Below are 16,867 nucleotides of genomic sequence, written 5' to 3'. Positions count from 1 at the left end.
AGAGGAAATTTTCATGAGAACCCGTCTCATAGATATAGACTATTTGGGGATAACACGTGCTTAATGCATCACTGGTAAAGTATAAGTGAATGGAAGAAAAGTAGGAATATTTAAAATAATGTAATGGATAGTGGATCCTATAAATTGTAAAATAAAAGAGAAGGAAAAAGTATATATAAATGAATATAGATTTTTTCTATACGATAGATGAATAAAAAAATTGAGTTCATTTCTATAAAACGGAGTATAGCTTTGCAAAAATAGTTCAATCTATTGTAATTACTATATTTTTAGTACATTCACGAGTAAGAAGTAGGAGATAAACAAAGGGTACAACCAACTTTTTTGTCCTAATTTCAGCCACAAAACTTGCAATAGCCTCAAAATCCCCACAACTTATTTTTATATTTTTTTACTTTTTTCATAATTTGAAAAAATTAAATATTAAAAATTAAAATAAAATAGCGAAATACATAAATTAAATGCACGTGATAAATACTGGGGGTGGATCCCCCGCTGTGGCGAAAACACAGCAGGGACGGTAATGTTTTCCCCTCAACTTCTACAAACTTTGCTTTATTCAAATGTAGTTTCTGACCCCGCCGCACTCATAGTAATAATGATTTTATTTAGATGGCGATTAACTAGGAGCTTTGTTAAATTTGATTTCATATTCAATTGCATATGGTTCACTTAAATTTAATATAATTATTAATATTATGATAAATTAATATACGGTCAGTGAATTATTATTTGAAAGTATAGTTAGAGATTTAGAGCTTATTATAGTTAGAGATTTATAGCTTATCAGATCAATTCTAATTATAATTTATGAGTACTTAATAGCTAACCTTTTATCAAATTTGAAAAGTCACTTTATATTTAAATTTATATTCTCTTTATTATAGTCGCTCAATATTAAAAATAATTGAAAGTCCCTTTGTGCTACTTTTTTGTTCGCAAATAGTAGTTTCGTTTTTTCATTTTGGTCGGTTTGCAAATAAGAGTCTCGGTTCACTTATGTTATAAATGGTATATGGACATCACATTCTATTAACTCATTACTCTCACATTTTATTAAAACCCAGGAGTATATAAGTATGACTTATATAGTCATATTGCACTAACTTTTTTCCACCCACTTTTCTTAATATTTCTTAAAATTTGTGCCAGAAAAAAATGATACTCCTATTATGGACGGAAAGAGTATTATTTTTAAAATTATTTTTTGCGGACTTCTTCTTGCTCATCTCATAATTTAAATTAAAATATAAAATTATACTTTCTCATCCTTAAAAAGTATGAACATTTAGTTCGATATATGTTTTAAGGTAAAATTTATAAATTAAGAGAGAGATAAATGTCCAACATAAGTTTTAATGTAAAAAATTAAGAGACTATAATAAAGAGAATATGAATTTAAATATAAAGTGACTTTTCAAATTTGATAAAAGTTCAGCTATTAAGTACTCATAAATTATAATTAGAATTCATTCTCTAAATCTCTAACTATTTCAAATAATAATTCATTGATTCGTACATTATCATACTATTAATAATTATATTAAAATTTAAGTGAACCATGTGCAACTGAATATGAAATCAAATTTAACAAAGTTCTTAGTTAATTGCCATCTAAATAAAATCATTATTACTATTAATTGCCATCTAAATAAAATCATTATTACTATTAGTCGGCAGGTGTCAGAAACTACATTTGAATAAAGGAAAAGTTTGTAGAAGATGAGGGGAAAACGTCATAGTTTCATGACACAGCATCCCCACTCAAATGAATTCAAATGAATTAAAGAGTCTCTTTCCCTAATGGAGTTTCTACTAATTACTGCTATCACTAATCAAATCCCTTAGATTCTAAAACAGTTACCACTACGCTTGATTGAAAAAAAAAGAACATATATATATATCGAAGAAGTCGTTTTGTGAAGTAAACTTTAGAATGGCGGTACTGCAGAAATCGGCGGTTCTGTATCACTATCCCTGCCCCGACGGCGCCTTCGGTGCATTGGCGGCCTACCTATACTTCTCTCATGCTCGGGCCTCCACTCCTCCTCGCTTCTTTCCCAACACCGTCTACTCTCCTATCAGGTTCCCACATCTTCAATTCCATTAACAGATTGCTTCTTTAATTAAATACTCATGCGCAAAAGGTGTTTGTAACATTGCAGAGCTGAGGACTTGCCCTTGAATGAAATTGATACTGTTTACCTTCTGGACTTTGTGGGGCCGCCAGGTTTCGTCGAGCAGCTCTCTCGTAAAGTTGGAAGGCAAGTTTGATTTTTTACTTTTCTTTTTTAATTCAATTACACGAATTTAGTTGTAGTATATTTCCTCCAAACTACATAAACGAACTTACTGCTCTCTCTCTTTTTTTCCCGAATCCAAATACATATTGTTTCATCAATAGCGTAGACGTTGACACGTTAGCGGATAGTAAATATGCCATGTGTAAGCAAGATTAGTTTTAATTTCATAAGAATTGCACGTCATGAGAAATATGAAGAACACTACGTTCATTGTATCTTTTGCCTTTTTTGTCTTTTTTTTGTAGTTATTCATTAGGCAATAGGCAAGTTGATTATTGGTGTTGGGAGATGATTGTGGTTTTTTTTATATGGATTGTGGATCAAGATAAAAACTTTTTAGTGGGATTTGCACATTTGTTGCGTTTGGATGTGAAATTAAACAATTATGAAAATTTGGTGATTCGTTTGGTACACCTTTGGTCTGGTGCTAATGTGGTAAGTTAGTGCATAGTGGGAGCATGATTAGATTCCCACAATATACCATTTAAAGAATAAAAAGGAAACAAAACTATCTCCAGTAATGCATTCTCTATCTAGGACCATTCTGTGTTTCAAACTTTTTGGTAATTCTGTTTGTTTGATTGGTGATTTATAGGGTTGTAGTCCTGGATCATCATAAGACTGCACTCGAGTTGTTGGGTTCGGGGACATCAACTAATGGGAATGTGACTAAAGTGATAGACATGGACAGGAGTGGAGCTACTATAGCTTATGATTATTTTAAGGAGAAACTCTTGTGTGGGGACATCAACAGTGATACCAATGGTGCCATTGCTGAATTCCGGAGAGTGAGGAGACTAGTTGAATATATTGAGGATGGTGATTTGTGGAGGTGGCGCCTTCCAAATAGTAAAGCATTTAGTAGTGGATTGAAGGATTTGAATCTTGAATTTGATGTCACATTAAATCCCTCCCTGTTCCAACAGGTAACTTGTATTCTACACTTTCTAAACTGGCAACTGTACGCAGATTATTAGATACCTGTGATGTTTACGAAAAGTAATTATGTGTCTTTGAGCAAAGGAGCATTTTTTGAATAATCTATTCGATAACTTTGAGAGCAGAGTCGAAGCATTATACTTCACACTAGCCATGATCTACATGTTGTTAGTTGTGAAATGCTAGCTGGTCATACGAACACCTATACCTGAATAATGAAGTGTGTATCATTAACATGCTTCATAATTTCGAAGTCTATGAACATCATATTGATTAATGATCATGGTCCAGGAAGATGTTTATTGCGCTCGATTCATCATGATATTTTATTTTATCTTCTTTCCCCTTATCGTTTTGAATGCTGAGAAGACAACTAGTGAAGCCAATAATTCGAGGGGTTGTTACAAGCCTTTAGATTACACTAGGGGAAAGAGTTTGGTTTTTCCTTCCTTCTCTCTCACCTTTTTGCATCAGCATTGTCGTCTTCTGCAGTGTATCATGATTTTTTTTGAGATATTTTCTTTCTCCCAGTCCTCTAGCTGACCAAATATATTCCATTATAGTTGCCCTCACCTTTTCTTGTTATTTGTGTTTTATAGCTGCTTATCTAATTATATTGATATGGTTTCAGCTTCTCTCCTTAGAACTTGACTCAGTAATAAGTCAAGGTATGTCAAGCTTGGCAGACAAACAGAAAAAGATAGATGAGGTTCTCGAGCTTTCCTATGAAATAACTCTCGGTGGCGGTGCTTTTGGAAATTGCCTGGTAAAGTTGATTATCTTCGACTGCATTCGTTACACTGAATCCAGCTTCTGTTAACCAAATTCAGTTGAAGTGTTTCATTTGGTGCTTTATCATATTGGTTGAATTACACGTCATACAATTTGCATTTGTCCATCTGTGACTTAAACTTTTGTTACCAGGAGGTTGACGAATAACTTCATTTATTTGTGCTGGATAACAATTTAACTTTCAAAATTCCAGAGAAGTGTACATATCTGGCTTTTGAATCATTGCTAATATTTGAAGTGAATGTTTGGTATTCCATCTTGATCTATCATTACATATTTATTTGGATCTTTATCCTTTAGGCTGTCAATGCGGATTCCATCCAGGAACTAAGGAGTGAGCTTGGAAATCAATTAGCTCTTAAAAGCCTCAAAATGAACCTGAGGTTTGTTGTTACTGACTTGAACTCTCTAATTGACTCCCTATATCTCTTCCTGTTAGGTCTTTGGCATTTCACATTGGCTTTTTACATCTGCAAAAGTCTTATTTTGTAGTCACCCCCCACACACAAGGAAAAAAGCAGAAAAAGTGTTGGGCCTACCACTAAATATTAATACGTCTATTTTTAGAGAAAAAAATGCAAAAATTACAACTTCAACAATGATTGAATTGTATATGTATCATTTTGGTTATGGAACTCTTTTGAGTTGCTCTGGAACTAAGATCTAGATAAAGATTGAATTTTAGTTTCTTCATTGAAGTCATGAACTGTTTGGTGTTTAGTCAAAATTCGAAGATCATTTGAGTAATCCTTATAGATTTAAGACAACCTAGCAGGAGTTTTAAGTATGAGTATTTGGGCTGTTTAAATAATTCATAAGGTTGAATGGGAGAACCAATTATAGTTCACTGCAATATAATTATATACATTAGGTTTAGGATACGAAGATCCAAATTCTGAAGTCCATAGGATAATTTGAAGAGAAGGGGAATGCTGTTGCAAAAAGTAAAATACTATACTCCAGAAGAATGCTGTGCTGTGGGATTTTTATCTCTCTCCCACTCTCTCATATTTTAGCTAATGATTAACTTGTTTATTCTTGATTTTTTTTTCTGGGACCTAGTTATCTCCAAGTGTACAAGATTTAGAGAAACTCACCAAGTCTTATTAAAGTCTCTCATCCATAAGTTTCTAGTGAACTCCACAAACAAAAATTACAAAGACTTTTGTTTTATTCCACTAGCACACTTATATGGGCATCAACAAAGTTTGATGCTTATTATTTATCTGGTGAGCCTACTGTAGACGAGGGATGCATGACTATCTATCTATATTGAATTGGTAGATTGAAAGGGTTTCATGACCTTGAATAATTATGAACAGTGAAATTTATGATTAAATTGTAAGTGGGAGCTAGTAATTCTCGGTTGTAACTGAATAAATTAATCAAACTTATTCATAGTACATTCTAAATGCCAGGGAGATAAAATTTATCTCTTGCATGTGAGAGAACAGCTTGAAGGCATACAATTTAATTAAAATCAAATTTTAAGTTTTAATGCACAAATCTGATTCCCTATACAAACTCAAACAAAGTCCATCCATGAGGGTTATGGGAAGTTGAGAACCCATTGCTGTAGTTATGCATGTACTGCAAGCCAATGTTTTTTTTATGTGTTTTATGGTTCCCAGTTGTAGATAGTAGGAGTAGTTCAAAGGTGGGTATCTGGGTTAGACTCACAGGCCATGCTTATTTGCTTGTTCTTGAGGCTAGCTTGGTTTTTCTTTGAACTCGATAGCAATTTTATATGCTTGCAATTTTCATCATTCTTCCCCCTCATCCTTATCGCTCATTTTCTGTAGGGGAATTGGAGCTGTTGTATACAAAGTTCCTGAACTTGAGAATGACTCACGGTTGAAAATTAGCCTAAGGAGTGTTCGTGAAGAGGACACTACACCCATATCACAGGTAATTTTCTGCTTTCCAAACTAATATTATTCGGAGAATGATAGTCATGCAACTAAAGCTTTGGCCTATTATCTAATTTTACTCAGAAATATGGAGGTGGTGGACATCGGAATGCCAGTTCGTTCATGTTTGATAGTGCTGGATTTCAAAGATGGAAGGTCTCCGGTAACAACTCTACCTCAGATAGGCCGAAAATGGCACCATTACAATCAGGCGAAGCTTTCTGCCCGAGTGAATCCTGAAGAAAAGTAATCCTGTCCGGGGTTAACTCATTAAATAATTTCATATGACTTTGTTTGACTGTACCATCATGAAGTTTAACTTATGACAGAAACATTAGTTTTTTTCATCAGATATAAATGTCAACTAGGCTCAACAATCTATCTAGTAATGTCATTTCAAATATGCTTCCTGTTCATGTCTGTTCAGCACCACCAACTTGATATATTTATGTTTTATCTTCCACCTACTTACAATTATTGCAGAAGCAATCCCCTTCTGATGTGATCCTCGTCTCGACCCCGAAGCTATGCACGAGAAGAGGTAACATAGCTTGGCCCGAATTCTTGAGTTGGTTGAAGAGCTAACATGCTGTGTGATTGGATATACAGTATATAATTACTAGTAGTAGTTAATAATGTTAACTATAGTGAAGTAATAATGTACGGGCTTGTGTACCCAAATGGTAAATTATTAACTACTTAAGTACTAGTACTAGTTAATAAATCTTCACATGGTCTCATAATTATTAGATTTTGATGCATTAATGAATCTTGGTTTATAAGGTTGGCTCGGTAGATTCATTCGTGGACTTGGCCGTCAATTAATATCCATAAGGCATAAATGTTGGAGCCCATCTTAATTCTTATAATAATAATAATAATAATAATAATAATAATAATAATAATAATAATAATAATAATAATAATAATAATAATAATTCCCCTCAAAATATCATTCTAGCTTAACAATCACAATAAATCTATTCATAGCGATTGTCAAATGTTAATAGATCATCGCGTCAATTTTCAATGTTGATTTGTGAAGGAACATTCTCAATAACAAACTACTGTGGTGTTTGTGGGCATAAGAGATACCACCAATACATGGAAAATGACAAGGGCCCAATTTTAATTAGATAAATCTCATATTTGGACTAATATGGCAAACTACAAGATTGCCTTTTGGTGTTAATGTCACTATGTATCATACTCATATATATCAATTTCAAACACAAATTTGATGCATATTTAACTCATAAAGGTGGTGCATTCGACCCCTTACTTCTAAATTTATTTTGTATTTTCCAAAATAATGTATTTTTATTTAATAATTGAACATTAGTGAATTAATACTTATAATTAAAATATGCAGCATGAAAATTGCATATTTTCTTGTTATTGCTTTCTTAGTTAGAACAATAATTAGATGTTGTATGCCTAGAGAGAGAATATAATTTATAATCAAACTCCTATAAATTTCTCATTTTTATTTGCATAGACAGATAATATAATTAGATTAGTATACCTAGCTATACGTAATAAACGTGTTAGATACGAGAGTAAATTAGTACTATTCATAAATCATAATATCAATTCCGAACTCATACGTGTATATATTTATTCAATTCGTCATAAGACAAATATCTCATTTAATTTATATTGAAAAAACTACATTAGCTCGCTTATTATGAATGGAGGTGGATAAAATAATAAGATCGAATACTAGAACTATCAAATCTTAGAAGATGTCAACATGTCTAATTAATATTCTAAAGTACGTATTAAATTAGAGAGTAAATAAGACTTTGAACATTCTAACATATAGAGTTGATAAATATTATTCTGTCATTTGTGGTACTACTAGCTAGTTAATTTATTTTGTGGCTAGATCCAATATATAACTAGACTTGTAAGGGAGTTCCCATTTTATAATTCTACTATATTTTTTTCCATGACATTCATCTCGAATTTTTTTTTATCAATATGCGTGACATTCATTTATAAAAACTTGCACTAACATTATTCTACTATATTTTCCTTATGTTTTGTTTTTCATTTTCACAAATCTCCATAGAAAATTCTAGACTAAAATCCAATAAGACTTATTACACGTTGGAATTAGTTATATTAATTATAACTTTCAACCCGTCCCATCTAATCTAACTACATGTACACCTACACCAATCAATACTTGTATATTTTTATCTTGCACCCAAACTCATCTTAATTCCTACATCAATGGACCACACAAGAAACACATTGTTCATTAAATGAGAATCCATCCATATATACACATGTAACACATCTCAAATTCAACAATCGCCACTAAATTAAATCAGTTAATTACTACACAAATCCTTTTCTTTAATCCAAGAAAATGATGAATAGAAGTCAATACCCGAACCATACAGAAATGCACTGTAAAGGTGCGTTCTTGACTCCTACTACTATGGTTTTTCAAGTAACAACAAAAATTAAGTTGAGAAAAAAGTGTATGTATCAAAAAGAATAAGGAGCATTCAAAATGGTTCCATTCCTTAGATAGGTAGGCTTACGATTTACGATGAGGAGCAATTCATAGCCGCTTTGATATGATGGACGGTGTTGCTTATGAGGTTGTTGACCGTGTTGACTGTCTCCGGGCTGATCCTCGCTGTAGGTGTGTTGCCCACTAGGATTTGGAAGACCACTGTCACAAGGGACCCGGATGATTTGGAGCTTGTGGAGGCCCCTCCCATTGGGCTGCTGCCATCGGGGGAGATCGTGAACCCCGAGGGCAGCAGGGGAATGAATGAGGTGTCCTCACCACTCATCGCGATGTTAATCGATGGAAGATCCACCGGGCAGTACACCACTAATGAGCCAGATGAGTCTAGACAGCTCTCTTGGAGTATCATCATATTGTTTTGGCTTGTGTTTAAGGCCTGTTTTGGTTGATAATATTAATTAATCATAGAATAATCAAATAATCAATTAAAATATAATTGTAGTTAATAATAGTAGACATGATAACTGGAAATTAATGTGCAAGGCCAAAAGTTACCCTGAGCAGAGAGATGCAGCTCCCTGGGTGTGAGCCATTGGCAATGTGAGCAACTTCTTGAACTGGATTTTGATTTGAGAGCACATCCCACTACACAATAAGTAAAGGGTGATTACTAAAATAACTTAACATGACTATAGAAATGTTAGCAAGAATTAAAATTGCTTTTCCTTTTTCAGTAACTTAAACTAAAAGATTACCTGAGAACGGGTCCGCTCGTCCCTGAAGAAGTTGAAGACGTTGTGATGGGAGACGGGAAGCCATACAGTGGCTGCGGCGCTTAGCACCATGCGGCTGTCCATGCTGTTGTGCAGCGTGGCGCGGACCTCAAGGTCGTTGGACCCGATTAGGGTTGTTAAATGCTGGCCACTGGAGGGATTGATGCTAGCACACAAGTTGTTCACCATTCTCTGCGCAAGCTTCATCATGCTTCTTGTTCCTAATGCTGATGGAATGCCTACAAAAACACAAACAACACTTTTGCAATTACATATATACCACTCCTATGAGTTTGATTGATTAGGATATATATTAGTGTAAAAACCTCCAAGCTCAGGGTTTGTATTCAAGCAAGCAATTCTCTCACACATCCTCTGAAGATTTGAAAGCCACCTCTCAGCCCCAAAGGCTAATCCACTATAGATAAGGTCTCTGTATAGCCCGTGGACTGGCGATTTATCCTCCACTTCCCAGTGCTCGATCCACGTCACCTAACAACCAATGCTCCATCATCATTCTACATACACAAGCAAGGTATTTGAAAATTCAAAAATACTACTACCTTGGAGTAGCCATCAGGCATTTTCTGTATCAAGCATCCGGAAGGGAGCTTGTGCGCCCTACACGAGAATTGGCTTTCTTGATTGGGGATGTCATAAGAGACATCAGCAACAGCCCATGATCCAGCTTCAATCTGCTGAACAAACCGAAGGAAGTAGAGTTTCCTTGTTGGGACTAATGGTGAGAGCACCTGCACCTCTCCATACATCTGCCACAATAAATACAATTACTCCAAGCTAGTATAAACTTAACATATGTATCACATAAATAAATACTCCACCATTAATTACCAGTTGTAATGAATCACTGTGGCTCCCTAGCATTCCAGATGATATCACTTCAATAGTCCTCACCCTTGACACAATTGCAGGAAACAACTCCATCCATTTACTCTTCAATACAAACATAGTAACACAAATCAATAGTAGTAGTAATATATATATATATACACAGAAATGAAAAGCAGAAAACCCAACTTACAGAATTAACAAACATATCAACCAAAGCCAAGTCATCCATGCTCACAACTCCTGAGCTTCTCGAAGCTTCTGTCCTAACACTAGGGTTCTTTAAGTGACTATTAGGCCTCGGAAACGCCCTCTCATAGCTCTCGAGATTGAGGTGCTCTCTGCCATCGGTTGCAGACTTGATCCACAGCATCTCATTGCCCTGCAACAGACTGATGAGCTCATTCATGGCTGCGGAAGCCACCTGAGCCATGTGGGACTTGTCCACATCGGAGATGCTCAACAAGCTCCCAGGGAGGAGATCAAGATCGAGAGAAGGGCAAGGCATGCCATGCCCACCAAAACTAGCCATTGACAGATCCAATGAGGAGACATGAACTGGCTGCAAAGGCGGCAGCTGGGAAATAGGGCGGCCTATGTACTTAGCCGCAATGCTAGAAACTCTATCCAGCTGCGAAAAGTTGAAGAAAAAGATTATACTACATTTTTTATGATGAGAATACAAACATGAGTGGGACTAGGAAACGAAGAGACCTCTTCTTTTAACTGGGCGTTTTCCATGCGGAGTTTTTGCTCGTCGAAGTAGGAATCCTCAGTGACCGGAGGGCCGCCGCAGGAGGGGCAGATGATGTTTCTCAGGGCCTCTCTCATAGCAATGTTTTCGCAGCGGATTCTGTCGTTGTCTGCCCTTAGTGTGCAGTTGTCTGATCTTTCATGCTGTGCCTGAGGAGGAAAAGAGCCATATATATACATCATTCCATCAAAAATTTGAGATTGTCGCGTTGGTTTTTTGAGGAAACAATGAAACCTTCATTTGGGTTCTTCGATTTTGGAACCAAAATTTGATCTGCCGTGGATGAAGGCCTAATTCTCTGCTTAGCTGATTTCTTGTCTTCTCATCTGGATGAGCACACTCTTTGAACATTCTAACAAGACACACACACAAACCTTAGTATAAACATTAAAATACCGATACAAGAAAAATCGCTTCTTGTTATAAAAATCATATCTTGATGCTTTTTTCATAGTAACCATTCAAATGCTAAGTTCAAGAAAATCGCCTTTTGGTGTGTAGGATACTCGAACAACTAAAATACCCATTTCAAGAAAATCGTTTGTTGATGCTTTTTTCCATACTAGAATAGTCGAACCATTAAAATACCCATTTCAAAGATATGGTTTCTTGATGTTTTTTCACTTAGTGAAAAAAGTCGTCTTTTTTCATAGTATTCCCGAACAACTCAAAAACTAATTTCATAAAAATCGATTCTTGATGATCCTGTTATCGTGGTGATGCAAGTGCATGGTGGAGATGGAGTTTGAGAGACAAGAAAAAAAAAGGGGAAATCTCACGATTCGAGACTCTGAATTTGGTGGGCGGTGTGTCGATGGTAGCGCTTCTTCCTCCTCTCGGAGGCGTCGTGGGAGCCCCCGCCGCTGGAGCCGCCGCCGCTACTGAACTCCATGGCCGGAAATCCACTCACCTCAGCAAAAGATCGATGTGATATACACAATAAATAGTAGCAGTACTAGTTGTATATTGAAGATGAGCACCAACTATTCTCATAATACAACTGTAGCAACAAACAATCTTTTTCCCTTTTACTAGAACTAGAATAATAACAATCAAGAAAAGCAAAAAAGCCACCAAGAAATTTATGGCGAGACGATGGGGAAAGTAGTGATGTGGGATGAGAGAGAAACGGAAAGGAAAAGAGAAGAATATCTGGGATTTGATATGGAAAATGATATCAAGTTTAGGGAGTGGATTTTGAGCAAATGTGGAGTAATTGCAGCATCTGTCAAGGCACAAGCCATGTTTTCATTTTTGGAAGTGTAGCCTAGAGTAACGCCACACAAAGATATATACATGCATGTATGTATGTATGCATACATAGGGATAGGGGGTTGAAAATGAAGAGAATTCTTGGAGGGTGGGAGTGGAAGGTGTGGAGTAATTAAGAGAAGGGATTTGGGTAAAGGAGCCAAAGAAGAGAAGAAGAAAGGAATTGAGAGATGGAAAGGCAACCCATAATAACTACTCCCTATACTACTACTCCTTACTATTGTACTAATATCAAATATGCCTATGTACACACACTGACTACTCACTGTATTACACATTAATATGTGTGTGTGGTAACGTTGTAACCGACGGATTTATGGTTTTCTGGTCATAAGGTGAGAAAAAAAGGGTTGCAATAAAGAGGGAGTGGGGGTTGGGGTAGGGGGTGGGTGGGATTCTTCATTCTTGTAATACGAATTCGGATACACAGTTGAGCCATGCCATATACATACACATGCTAGCAATGCTGTTACAATTAACATATTGTAAATTAACATGAGAATAGTACATGCAATAAAAAATTTGAAGGTTTCATGTTATATTTTATACTACTACAGTATTTTTTTTACACTAGTAAAAAAATTCGGAATTGTTTTATAAAATTTATAGGCATGCACTGTAATTCTATGTTGTTTTCGTAACTCCTTTCAAAATTAAGACTACATAATTTTGCATCAGTATGAGTGGAATATATATGTTCTTCATTTGATAATACTGAACATCCAATATCAATATATGTAGATGACAGCCAAACAAGGAGTAAATAATAGTAATGGTGAATCATTTGTGAAAAATATATACTCTCATTCTCTCTCTTGTTGATTTGGTTGGATTTTGAAACCACTGAGAAAAACATAAAGAGAGAGAGAAAGGACAAGCGTTATTAGTAGTTATTGGTGGATGGAAAACGATAACTCACAGCCAGATGTGTACAGTTTGGAGCTTTTATTTTGAGGGATGCCAAACCCACCATTAACTCATATTAATGCCGGTGGCGCCGCTGCCGGTAAAACTTTCCCGGCTGGAGTGACCGACGTGTCCTTCATTTCTTGTGCTGATTTCGTGCCTGATTATTTAATTTTACACATTTCTCAAATATGAGTAATGCAAAAATACATTTTTTGTGAAAAGTCAAAGCTTTTTGGGTGCAGCTAGCTCTTCAACTATTAATATTGAGAATATTGAAATGAAGAATTTGAGTAAGGAAAATAATAACATTAAGAAATCATCTCGTGCGTAGGTATAGAATTTATATGTTGCTTTGAATTTATAGGTTTTATAAAAAGTACGCACGTACACAATAATTATACAAATAATCATTCGGATATTAAATTATTGGAAATAAATAGATCTATGGGAATTTGTTTTTTCATTGTTTTTTAATGAAATTAAAAGCTAGGCATGCACTTTGATAATATGTTGGTTTCATAATGAACGTAGTCTTCAAACTTACAATCATACTACAATTTAATTTATTGATTTTATAAGCTTTTAAACTTGCTAGGGTATTAGTCATAATAACCATTTAGAGTTTTAAACCATATAGTACAGCCTCATGTACATTTAAAAATGACAAAGATGTTTTGTGTAGTTTATCACACATAATTTTAATATATTCGTACACATTTATCTTTTTGTAGTCTTGAAATGATTGCATTATTTTAAGAAATAAGATGAAGAATTTATATTTCTCTGTTTTTCCCAACTAACTGAATGCTTGAACCCATATATAACTGCTGATATTAGTACAATTTTACTTTAATGTGCTCATTGCAATATAATATCGGTTTAATACTTAATTATTTTAATTAATATTTACATGTTAGTGTAAATTGAGTGACCTGCAATGTCTTTTTCTTAAAAAAGAAAATTAATAGTTTGAGAAATAAAGGCTGAAGATAAGAGCAGTAAAGCCTAATTGCTCGACTGTTGACATGTTAATATGATAGCATTAAAGAAGATAATTTATTACTAATTAAATTTTCAATTGTCAGCAATTTGGCTGGCCCAATTCTTTTTTCTATTGAATAATACTACAATCACATCACGTTTTAATACAGATTGATTGATTTTTTTTAGAGGCACACAAAATGAAAATAGACCTACGCCTATAATCTTATAATAAGCCGGTAGTGTAGTATATGAACTGATATCCATCATATATATAACATAATTTTTTAATTAAAAAGATGTGTTAAGATATAATAACAACAATCGAGCGAAAGGGCTGACAAGGGAAAATATTTTTAAATATATATATATAGGGGCATGTCAGGGTGTCACTATCCCTTAAAATAACACCATACCACCATTCCTAGTCAATCATTTGTATACGTAGACGAATAATAAGCTGTCACGTGACAAAAAAAAGAAAAAAAAATATGAAAAACTCGGCCAGCAATTTGCTGGTCTTTATACAGCAATATTTCTTGTCCAGCAATATCCGACACACTATACATCAATGTATAGATTGTTGTGTAGTGTTTGTAATATTGTTGTATATCGTTTATAATATTGTTGTATAAGTGGTGCCACAATGTCATTTTAAGAGGGATTGTCATTTTAACACAAACATATATATATATATATAGGTGTGTGATCAAATACTATATATATATATATATATATATCCATAGAGATGTGATCATATCATAACCCCCAAATCACATAATAACTCTATAACCAAATCTGGACCACACATATTTGATAATCTTGTGGTTGAGATTCAAACTTAGATTTACTTCATAAAAAAGGCGCAGAGGGGTAAAAATATAATTTCCTCATTTAATTTCTGAATTTTACTCTAAACGCGAGATTCACGCTTTCATTCTGTTTGAACTCAATTCTCTCACCTTCATCTTCATCTTCACAAATAACAGATCGATTCTCTCATCTTCATCTTCCATATTTCTCGCCTATTTTATTTCAACATCTCCAGATTTTCTTCGATTTGTTCATTATTCCGTAGTCTCCAGAATGTCCAAAGCATAAGGCATTGTCATTTGCTGTTATGTTTCTAGTTAGTTAAAATTGGTGTGCTTAGTTTTGGTGTTGATTGTGTTCATATTCATGTATTGAATTTGATTTTAGATTAATATTAGTTGTCGATTGGTTTATGTTTCTGATGTACTGAAATTCTTATTTGATTATATTATGTATTGTCGATTATGTGTTAAAATGATACTTTTGGCTTATAAATATTAGGTTTACTGCATAACATGATAGTTTTGTCGGATAAAATGATACTATGATAAAATGATACTATGATAAAAAATGATACTTTGGGCTGATAAAATGATAGTCATAGCTGATAAAATGATACTTTTCAGACGTGTCATAGCTGATAAAATGATAGTCCTAGGTGATAAAATGATACTTTTGGCTGATAAAATGATAGTTATATCTGATAAAATGATACTTTTGGCTGATAAAATGATAGTCATAGCTGATAAAATGATACTTTTGGCTGATAAAATGATACTTTTCAGACGTGTCATAGCTGATAAAATGATAGTCATAGGTGATAAAATGATACTTTTGGCTGATAAAATGATAGTCATAGCTGATAAAATGATAGTCATAGTAGTTGATAAAATGATACTTTTGGCTGATAACATGATACTTTTTGGCTGATAAAATGAGCAACCTTGGAACAGAGTTTCTACAACGGTTTACATCTACAAGGAAACTTCTATGACAAACTATCTTTGAAGAGGGCTTCCAAAATAATTTCAATTGAACAATACAGAAGAGTTCTCTTCACATTGCACAGACCTACAAATGAAAAGTCTAATCTAGTTCAAATTGAACCACAAACAATGGCAAAAGAATGTTTAAAGCCTACATAAGTAAATGTCTACCAACAGAATCTATGCTGAAGTATGGTAATTAAAACAAGCGCTGAGTTTCAGTTATAGATCCTATCATGCTCACGCTTGGCTTCACCATCTACGCACTTCATGCCTGTTGCGCGGCATCTTCCTGGGCGCCATTAACAGCAGGCGCTGGCTGTTCACTGTCAGCGACAACAGCTTCTGTTTTCTTCCGCTTTGTGGCGGACTTCTTTCTCGTTTGAGCCGCAAGACTCTTCGAAGGCTGCGGAAGCAATAAGCACCAAAATATTCAGGAAGCAGAAAAATCTAGAAAGAAGAATTCAACATCACGAATGTTCTTACCTAATAAACAAAAGATTTCAGTGTGTTAAACAGTTTATGTAATTATATAAAGTCAAAGTATCATTTTATCCTATGAAACTATCATTTTATCCCATGAAACTATCATTTTATCTTCTGAAACTATTATTTTATCAAGGGCAATTATCATTTTATCTTCTGAAACTATCATTTTCTAAATTTCAATGAGTTCAAAAAAGCAGAGAGGGCATAACTTGTCACTTAAGTAGAACAAAACACTATTCACAAATTATCATTTTATCATTTTCAGAAACTATCATTTTATGCACCCAAAGTATCATTTTATCAAGCAAAAGCACAATTTCTACATTTAAACAGATCATCCAAACACATAGCAACACACACACACACAAAAACACAGAGACACACACAACAACACACACAAACACAACAGCAGTAGCCTCAAGACACACACACACACAAACATAAAGTATCATTTTATCCCATGAAACTATCATTTTATAATCTGAAACTATCATTTTATCCCATGAAACTATCATTTTATCTTCTGAAACTATCATTTTATCAAGGACAATTATCATTTTATCAACTATCATTTTATAATCTGAAACT

General features: G+C 34.3%; 2 protein-coding genes across 2 annotated transcripts; one reads left to right on the top strand and one right to left on the bottom strand.

The window, feature by feature from the left end:
- Nucleotides 1-1,778: 1,778 nt before the first annotated feature.
- LOC125189618 (DHHA1 domain protein) lies at nucleotides 1,779-6,381 on the top strand. Its single transcript, XM_089058249.1, has 7 exons — nucleotides 1,779-2,106; nucleotides 2,187-2,285; nucleotides 2,920-3,250; nucleotides 3,895-4,029; nucleotides 4,356-4,438; nucleotides 5,858-5,963; nucleotides 6,050-6,381. The coding sequence occupies exons 1-7, from the start codon at nucleotides 1,958-1,960 to the stop codon at nucleotides 6,203-6,205; spliced, it is 1,059 nt and encodes a 352-aa protein (XP_088914375.1). The 5' UTR covers nucleotides 1,779-1,957; the 3' UTR covers nucleotides 6,206-6,381.
- A 1,873-nt stretch (nucleotides 6,382-8,254) lies between these two features.
- On the bottom strand, nucleotides 8,255-12,294 carry LOC125190922 (homeobox-leucine zipper protein HDG11-like). Its single transcript, XM_048088345.2, has 10 exons — nucleotides 11,609-12,294; nucleotides 11,064-11,181; nucleotides 10,790-10,978; nucleotides 10,269-10,706; nucleotides 10,079-10,180; nucleotides 9,790-9,996; nucleotides 9,553-9,718; nucleotides 9,209-9,465; nucleotides 9,009-9,098; nucleotides 8,255-8,889 (listed from the first exon to the last, which is right to left on the bottom strand). Exons 1-10 carry the CDS (start codon nucleotides 11,719-11,721, stop codon nucleotides 8,524-8,526), a joined length of 2,046 nt encoding a protein of 681 aa, XP_047944302.2. The 5' UTR covers nucleotides 11,722-12,294; the 3' UTR covers nucleotides 8,255-8,523.
- Nucleotides 12,295-16,867: the final 4,573 nt, after the last annotated feature.

Source organism: Salvia hispanica, chromosome 5 (assembly GCF_029641045.1).
Source record: "Salvia hispanica isolate PSC_SH4W2 chromosome 5, Shi_PSC_v1, whole genome shotgun sequence".
Taxonomy (NCBI): domain Eukaryota; kingdom Viridiplantae; phylum Streptophyta; class Magnoliopsida; order Lamiales; family Lamiaceae; genus Salvia; species Salvia hispanica.
The sequence above is the reverse complement of the archived record's forward strand: the minus strand, read 5'-3'. Positions and strand labels throughout refer to the sequence as shown.

Coding starts and splice junctions, on each gene's coding strand:
- LOC125189618 (XM_089058249.1), top strand. CDS start 1,958: ATGGCGGTACTGCAGAAATCGGCGGTTCTGTATCACTATCCCTGCCCC. Junction 2,107..2,186: donor ACCGTCTACTCTCCTATCAG/GTTCCCACATCT, acceptor GTAACATTGCAG/AGCTGAGGACTTGCCCTTGA. Junction 5,964..6,049: donor ACACTACACCCATATCACAG/GTAATTTTCTGC, acceptor AATTTTACTCAG/AAATATGGAGGTGGTGGACA.
- LOC125190922 (XM_048088345.2), bottom strand. CDS start 11,721: ATGGAGTTCAGTAGCGGCGGCGGCTCCAGCGGCGGGGGCTCCCACGAC. Junction 10,181..10,268: donor TTGATATGTTTGTTAATTCT/GTAAGTTGGGTT, acceptor TTTGTATTGAAG/AGTAAATGGATGGAGTTGTT. Junction 9,997..10,078: donor ACAGTGATTCATTACAACTG/GTAATTAATGGT, acceptor TTATTGTGGCAG/ATGTATGGAGAGGTGCAGGT.